This window comes from Ursus americanus, chromosome 33, assembly GCF_024610735.1.
Source record: "Ursus americanus isolate L20-20 chromosome 33, mUrsAme1.1.p, whole genome shotgun sequence".
NCBI lineage: Eukaryota > Metazoa > Chordata > Mammalia > Carnivora > Ursidae > Ursus > Ursus americanus.
In genome coordinates, this window is record NC_142159.1 from 17,097,016 (window position 1) to 17,105,061 (window position 8,046).

At 55.5% G+C, this 8,046-nt stretch overlaps 1 protein-coding gene across 1 annotated transcript; it reads right to left on the bottom strand.

Annotated features, from left to right (window-relative positions):
• Positions 1-1,757: 1,757 nt before the first annotated feature.
• On the bottom strand, positions 1,758-8,032 carry MRTO4 (MRT4 homolog, ribosome maturation factor). The gene is made up of 8 exons (XM_045781998.2): positions 7,776-8,032; positions 5,420-5,478; positions 4,086-4,189; positions 3,301-3,382; positions 3,053-3,120; positions 2,649-2,800; positions 2,206-2,282; positions 1,758-2,076 (listed from the first exon to the last, which is right to left on the bottom strand). The coding sequence occupies exons 1-8, from the start codon at positions 7,801-7,803 to the stop codon at positions 1,927-1,929; spliced, it is 720 nt and encodes a 239-aa protein (XP_045637954.2). The 5' UTR covers positions 7,804-8,032; the 3' UTR covers positions 1,758-1,926.
• Positions 8,033-8,046: the final 14 nt, after the last annotated feature.

An 8,046-nucleotide genomic window follows, 5' to 3' on the forward strand; every position in this document is an offset into this window, starting at 1 on the left:
GAGGTGGCCGAGATCTGTACCCTCTGCAGGAGCAACGGCTGGATCGTGCCCACCGTGTACCAGGTGAGGCCGGGGCTGCAGGGCCTGTCTGCAGGGCTGCTGCGGATCCCTGGTTCTCCTGGCCCCTCTGCCTGCCTCCTCTCCAGCGCAGCCCCTCCCCTACTGACAGCCAGGGATGCCTCCCAGTGTACCTGAAGCTCTGGCTTGGCTCCCCTTCCCTCATCGTGTGCTCCTGGGGCCCTTCCTTCCTGCTGCCTGCCTGTGTGCGTGAGCCTGGACCATTCTTCCCCGGCTCCCGGCTAGCCCAAAGTGCTCAGGCCTCGCTTAGATGGCTTGTTCCCTGGAAGCCTTTCCCGATGCCCCAGAGGAATCTGCAATCTCAGGCCCTACTTCTCTCCTCGTTCATTCAGCAAATGTTTGGACCCCTGCTTGGTGCCGGACACCGCTCGCAGAACTTACTCGTGGAGTCCAACTGCTGCTTTCCTTGATTGTACCTGTGGCCGCCCTACCTTGCTATTCGATCTCTCAGGGCAGGGGCCTTGTCCTGTTGGTGTGTGGATGGAAATTCCATGTCCAGCACCTGGCTGGTGCTCAGAAATGTGGGCTGCATGAATGAATTTTCCTTTGCATCAAGTAGATGCCCCGGTTGTGAAGGTCCTAAGGATTGTTAGGGTGTGAACTGCGGGCTGTGCCAGGGAAGCTGTGGGGTCCCTTCCTTTGATACGGGCACACCTGCAGCTGGCCTTCTACCCGCAGGGCATGTACAACGCTACCACGCGGCAGGTGGAGATGGAGCTCTTCCCCTGCCTCAGGCACTTCGGACTATGGTTCTATGCTTACCACCCTTTGGCTGGTAGGGGCTGCTCTGGGGGCGGGTCCCCTGGGGTGGGAGGCCATTCCTGGCCCCAGCTCTGCCTCTTCCTGACCAGATAGAGGGCCGGCCTGGGACCTGGTTAGCAGGGAGGGGTTTGAAGAGAGGCTGGGCCGTGTCCTCCATCTCTCCTGGGTCACCCCCTTCCCTGTTCTTTCTCCACAGTCCCCGTTCATGAGCCGTTTATTTCCTCCATTCCTGCAACGCTCCCAGCTGCCTTCACGAGAAGGCTGGGCTGTGACCCACTCGGGCATGTCTTGCTGGGACAGAGCAGGCGCTAGACCTGGCTGCCCAGCCCCTCTGCTGCCTGCAGCCTGGTGTCTGTCCTTCCTAAGGGCTTGAGGGGAGGGGGCAGGAGCACAGGCTTCCCAGCCTCTGTCCGGAATCCAGCCCAACCTCTGGATAGGGCGGCTGGAGGTGGCCCTCACTCTGCTACACACAAGAGGAGAGCCGAATGCCCTGAAGATTTCCTCACATTCTGAGTTCCTCACACAAAGAACAACTTAGGCAAAACCTACCACTAGACTCACTTCCAAGAATAAAAGTTCCCAGGATGCTATGGAACGGTTTCCATATCTGCTTTGGGGTTCGGCCGTGGCTTTACTCTTATCTTAGTGAAAGTGTCCTGACTTGTTGTCTGTAAGATTCCCCGGCCCTGGCTTGGGTGGGGGATGGGGGGGAGGAAGGAGAGAAAGAAAGGGGTAGGAAGGGTGGCCAGGGTTCCTCTATTCCTTGGCAAATCCCCGTTTTCCAGCAGGGGCACAAGGGCCAGAGAAGAGAAGCCCCGGCTCTGGTGGTAGCTCTCATGTCCCCAGCCGTCATGTGGGAGCCCGTGCTGGAAGCTGGCTCAAGGCAGACAAAAGGGACCCAGGGAATCCAAACAAAAGCCCAAAGCCAAGGCCTTTTCTCTAGGAAAAGTCCTCTTAGCTGTCCACAGGAGTCACCCTGCAGACAGTTTTATTCCTCATAGAAAAGCAGTCCGTGCATCTCGCCCTCCCTGCTGTTTGGCCATTGGGATGGTGGTCCCACAGTTCTGGCCCCAAGTGTCCAAGATGTCAGCCGTCATCTTCCCCCTCTGATTCTTCTGCCGACTCGGATGCGCTCTCGGGCAAGTCATCTCCTATCTGCTGGAACCTTCCAGACTGCGCATCCCACATGTATTTGATGGTGACCTTGAATTCAGCCATCTCATACCCGAAAAGCTTCTGCAAGGGATGCGTAAAAGGAACCAATGGTCAGGAGGAGCAAGGGTGACGTGAAGCGGCTGGGGGTCCCTGGTGCTACTACAGCCCAAAGACTGCGGTGGGGGTGGGGGGACGGACATGCGGACTCACCAGCACACGGGCCTGCTCTGGGGTCAGCACATCGCCCTCCTTGCACACCTCGTGGTCGGACAGCAGGGTCACCACACCTACAGAGAAAAGGGACCCCACGTGGTGACATCTGCACAGAGGCCCGTGCACAGCTCTCTGCCCGCTGCCCAGAGCTGGAAGGGAGCTGGCTGCCCCCCCGGCCTCCCCAGTACACTGAGGCTAAACCCGCAAGTGCTCAGCTGCCCCAGAGGGCCTGCGGGGGATGACTGCCTCCCTCACGTCCCTTAGCTGCTGTGTTCTGACTGCGAGTTACTGTCCACTTGCGCCCCATCTTCACCCGAGGAAACGGAGGCTGGCAGAAATAAGCTACTCAGCCACAGGGGCCAGGGGGGTCTGTCGCGTTCAGGAGCTCGTGTTCCCGGCAGCTAAGCGGGGATGTTTCAGCTCCAGGAGCTTCCCCATACCTCTCTTGAGGGCAGTGGGCAGGCCCAGCTGCCTCAGCTGTGGCTCCATGGAGTGGGGGAACTGCTCCAGGGGCCCTGGGTCCAGGGTCACAGTGAAAGTGGCTTTGTTTCCGGCTCGAGCGAAGTCCATTTCCGTGTACTTCGTAAACCACCTCAGGAAAAGACAAGCGGTAGGAGGGGAGGTTCCTGGCTGGCCCACCAGCCCTGCATGAAGTTAGCCTCCCCCGGCCTGGCTGGCCCTCCCTGCCCATGTCTGCTGCTGGCCGGCAGTCAGCTTGGAGCACGGTGCTGTAGAGAACGAGGACTCAGGAGCAGTGTTCCAGGAACCAGTTTTCACCCGATACCTCCGTACCGTACAAAGTACCCGGATTATTCCTTCCCTGCTAGTCCTCAAACGCACTTACTCATTCACTTCCTCCTTTGTGCGGTTGGTGAAAAGGAGACCGACCTCACCCCTCAACTTCTTGCTGACCTACAGAACAGAAGTGGGGTCGGCCCAGTCCCATTAGACATCTGGCAGTATCTGCAGATGTTTCTGGTTGACACAGCTGGGGGGGGCACTACTCTGGGTCTGGGGGTTCAAGAAGAACGAGCTTTAAGCCAGGCCTTGCTCTCCCCGGTCCCTCCACCGGTCAGATGGCCAGAAACTCACCTGATGCAGGTTGTCTTTGTACTCGTCAGCTGGGCTTCGACCCAAGGCCACCATCATCACCTTGTTTTTGCCAAAGAACATCCTACAGAAAAAAAGGGGTTCTGTGAAGGAAGTGCTCTACCCACCCTCCCACAGTTAGGTGCAAACCGACTCCAGTCCCCAGGAGCCCGAACTCCGGCCCAGGCTGTTCTGCAATGGGAGGTATGGCCAAAGGCTCCTACATCTTCCATGCAGCTCTGCCGACTCTCCGTCCACAGCTAAGGACTCCTTTCATTTTTCCCTGCCCACAGACCTCAACATTCACAGTATTTCGTCTACCGGCCCACTGTGGGTGTTATGTGACCCCCCTAAACCCCCGATCTGGATGCATGGAAGAGGCACATACACTGGTCTGAGGCGGGCCAGAGTCATCACTCATACCCTCACAGACCCAGCCCAAGGACAGGTGGCTCACGTGGCCTGCCCTCGCGTCACTGTGTGCCCTTGGAGTACATGGCAACATCCTAAAACTGATGGGAGGTTCCTAAGAGGACCAGACCCCAGGGGTAAGGGAGCCCCTCCTCCTGAGGGATCACTGATCAAACATTCCCGGAGCAACTACCCAGTCCTGCCCCCAAGGAGCTCAAAGCAAGACCAGTTTTAACAGTTAAAAAGCGCCTCTGGAGGGTGTGACACTTTGTCCTCATTCAGGTGGTATCTGTGTGACCCAGGCATCCCAGGGTCAGTAACCGCCCCTGGCTCTGAGGGCATCCTGGCTTCCTCTCTACGGGGGAAGGCCTGCTTACCGGCTGTGCTTCCAGGCGTTCCGGATGTCCTTCAGCTTGCTGTTCCTCATGTTGGCCACGGAGAAGATGAAAAGGTACTTGTACGTGTCCACACATTTCCGAAGCTGTGAGACAATTCAACGGGGTTCTAGAGCTCAACGGGCAGCAAGGGTTGGGCCTCAGAAGGGGAAGAATCTGCTCTAGGTCTCCAACTACTGTGGAAGTTTACAGCTGGAGGCATCTAATCTGGAGGTTTCTTCCTTACTTCCATTACTGAAGCAGAGATCACGGACTACAGGGGCTTCCCTGAGGCAAAGCAGGCATGATCTCAAAGTGCAGAGAAGCTGAAATCCCACGGTTTGCCAGGTTTCTGACTTACCTGTGGCTAAGAGCTGAACGGACCGCTTTCCTTTGCCCATTAACTGACAACCCAGAAACACTTAGCTATGCAGGAAAGGCTCCTGCTAAATGGAAACACATGAAGCCTCATTCTTTACTCACGGGGGGGGGGGGCTCGTTGGCCCCACTCTGCCCACATTGCTGGCTGCAGCCATGATGACGGGGTCTCAAGAAAAAGGAATCATTGTGCTGGAGGAGACTCTCCTCTCACCCAGCTTGCGGCCTGCAGCAGTGTAGACAGTGGCCTGGCGCATTTACTCACATTTGATAACCCCACAGACTCTCTTTTTTTTTTTTTTTTAAGATTTTATTTATTTATTTGGCAGAGACAGAAACAGCCAGCGAGTGAGGGAACACAAGCAGGGGGAGTGGGAGAGGAAGAAGCAGGCTCATAGCGGAGGAGCCTGATGTGGGGCTCGATCCCACAATGCCGGGAGCACGCCCTGAGCCGAAGGCAGACGCTTAACCGCTGTGCCACCCAGGCGCCCCATCTTTTTTTTTTTTTTTTTAAAGTAAGCTCTACTTCACGTGGGACTTGAACTCATGACTCCGAGACCAAGAGTTGCACGCTCTACCAATTGAGCCAGCCAGGTGCCCCGTGTAACTCAACAGCTTTTTGACATTGGGCAGGCTACCAAATCTCTCTAAGCTTCCGTTACCCAGCTGCAAAACATCGCTAAGTCCTCCCAAGCATGCGGTAAAAATGGAGTGGAACAGCACACAGAGTACTTAGTGGGGTACAAAGTGCAGAGTAAGAGCTTGGTCAACACAGGAAATCGTTACTATGGGTGTTTTTATTGGTTCTGCTGCTGGAGGTAAAGGACAGAAACGGTACCTCATGGTGGTATTTTTATTTTCTTCTTTCTTTTTTTTAAAACAATGTTTCACCGCCAGCCCTCTAGCCACCTTTATGAACCCAATACAAGGTCTGAACAATAAAAAGAATAAACTCTTACCTCTTCTATCAGGTTCTGTTTCAGTTCTAAGCCCTTCTTGGCAGTTTTGGTTAAGGAAACTAATACAAAGAAGAAAAAGAGAGGTGATGAGAGACGAATCCAGAGGCCCTGCAGACCCATTTCCACCTCCCGTCTGGTAGCTCAGCTGGACCAAGCCAGCGTGAGGCAAGGCGAGGCTGTATATTCCCAGGGTCCTCAGAGTGCCGACTCTAGTGTTCCTGAGCCTGGAGATCCCGACCTATTTCCCATTACTTAAGACAAACCAGGGATTCCTTGCTCCCCTCTTAGGCTAAACTAAGAATCTGTACTGAGGTGTGGGGGCGGGGCTTGTTCCTGCTCTTGGAGTGCTTTCAGTGGCTGGGTCAAGCAGGTCCCTTTCTGCTCTCCTCCACGGTGCACAGAGAAAAACTTTGGTGGCCTCAGCTGTGGAATGATGCATCTGGGGACTCTATGTCCTCTGCTACATCTTGTTCTGCAGTTTGGACTCATGGATAAAGCAGTGCCTCTCTGGGGGGGCCAAGCACCTCTACCCAAGAGCTGGGGCTCAATTTCCTCTTATCCAGAAGAGTATGACATTTGCCAGCTCTCACCAAGGCTCCCTCTACAGAACCCAATCATTCCACAAACACTTAACAGAGCATCAAATGCAAAGCCGCGGGTGCCCCCAGTAACGGGCCAATTCTTATTCATCCTGCCTGGCCCTCACAAGGCATATATGTGGAACGGTAATCTCACTGGTCAGGGCAAGGGCAGCACAGGAAGGGAAACAAAATGACTTTGTCCATTTCCCACCACTTCCACTGCTACAACTGTGGACCGAACCAGCATTACCCTCTCTTGGATTACTGCTGGCCTCACTCCTTCCAACTTTCCCTTCTCTCCCCACCTTCCCCAGTCTATTATCAACAAGGCAACTAGGGTGATTTTTTTAGACTTTTTTTAGAGAGGGAGAGGTGGGGGGGAGGAGCAGATGGAAAGGGAGAGAGAATCTTAAGCAGGCTCCATCCCTAGCACAGAACCTGAAGTGGGGCTTGATCTCACGACCCTGAGATCATGACCTGAGCCAAAACCAAGAGTCTGACGCTCAACCAACTGACTGTCCAGGTGTCCCTAGGGTGATCTTTTAAAAGTTAAATCATGTCGGGATTCCTGGGGGGCTCAGTCAGTTAAGTGTCTGACTTTGGCTCAGGTCATGATCTCAGCCCTGCGTTGGGCTCCCTGCTCAGCATGGAGTCCACTTGTCCCTCCCCCCCAGCTCATGCTCTGTCTCTCAAATAAATAAAATCTTAAAAAAAAAAAAAAGTTAAACCATGTCATCCCTCTGCTGAAGCTCTCGGGTGGTTACCCATTGCACCTGGGTGTGAAAGCCAACTCCTTGGGAAGGTTTATAAACTCCAGCCCACTCCCCCTTCTTTGCATACTCTGCTCCAGCCACACTGGCCTCTTGTCCCAGACTACAACAAACGTGCTCTCAATACAGCCCCGTTGCACTTTATCTTCCCTCTCCGTGGAGCACAATGCTCTGGGGTAACTCCATGGATGGCTCACTTCCTTTAAGTTTCTGCTTATTTGTTAGCTTATCGGAGACCCACTCTGGTTGCACTAAACGAAATAACATCACTTTTTTTTTTTTATCTCACTTTTAGTCCGCAAGACTCATCGCGATCTAACTTAATTTGACTTCTGGTGTTGTGTGGAGGGGTATGTTTCCTATGACTAAAATGTTAAGCTCAATGAGGGTTCTAGGCCTTCCTTGCTGTGACTGTTGTATCCGCCAAACGCCTAGAGTGCCAGGCCCCTAAGTATCCGCTCAGTGACTGTGCTGGAGAGAGCCTGGATAAAAGAGACACTACCACATAGTAAAAGTAGTCAGGAATGGTCTCTCAAGAGGTGCTTTATGAACTGACAACTGAGCCAGACCCAACCACATGAAGATCTAATTACAAGCATGCCAGGCAGAAGCAACTGCAAGCAAAAGGGCCAGAGTCGGGACTAAGCCTGTCCTAAAGGAAAGGCGGCCGGGGGGCGGGAGCGCAGAGAGCTAAGGAAGAAGGGATGAGGTGCGAAAGGTGGGCCAAGGCGAGATCGGGCGCAACCCGGGTGCTCAGAAGCTGTCTTCCGGCCCAGTACGCCTTGGAAGGACACTGGAGCCCCGATACTCTCCGCTCCCCTAACCCAACAGCGCTCCAGCCCCCTTCCGTGCGCCAGCGGCCGCGAAGCCCTGTCGCAGTTCGCTGAGAGCCCGCGGAGTTCCTCGCGGACGCCCCGGCGTCCCACTCGGTGCCCCCAAGCCCCCACCGAAACTGGCAGCCTTCCGGCGGAGCTGCCCACCGGGTCTCGAAACCCCCTCGCTCACCTTTCTTGTCGCGCTTAGATTTGGGCATCGTGCTGGAGGCACATGCGGCGGAAGGCGGTGCTGCCTGCTAGGACCCCGGCGACGCGGGGGCCTCTGGGACGGCCGTCGGGGGCTGCCCTCGCGCGTGCCTGACCCAATCCGCAACGCAGCCCGCCTCTCCCTGCCCGGCCGTCTCCAGGACGACTTCCCGCGCGCCCGGGGGCCTCCGAACCCCGAGGGCCCGGGCGAGGACTTCGCGTGAGGGCCCAACTCTATGGTCTGCGGAGGCGGA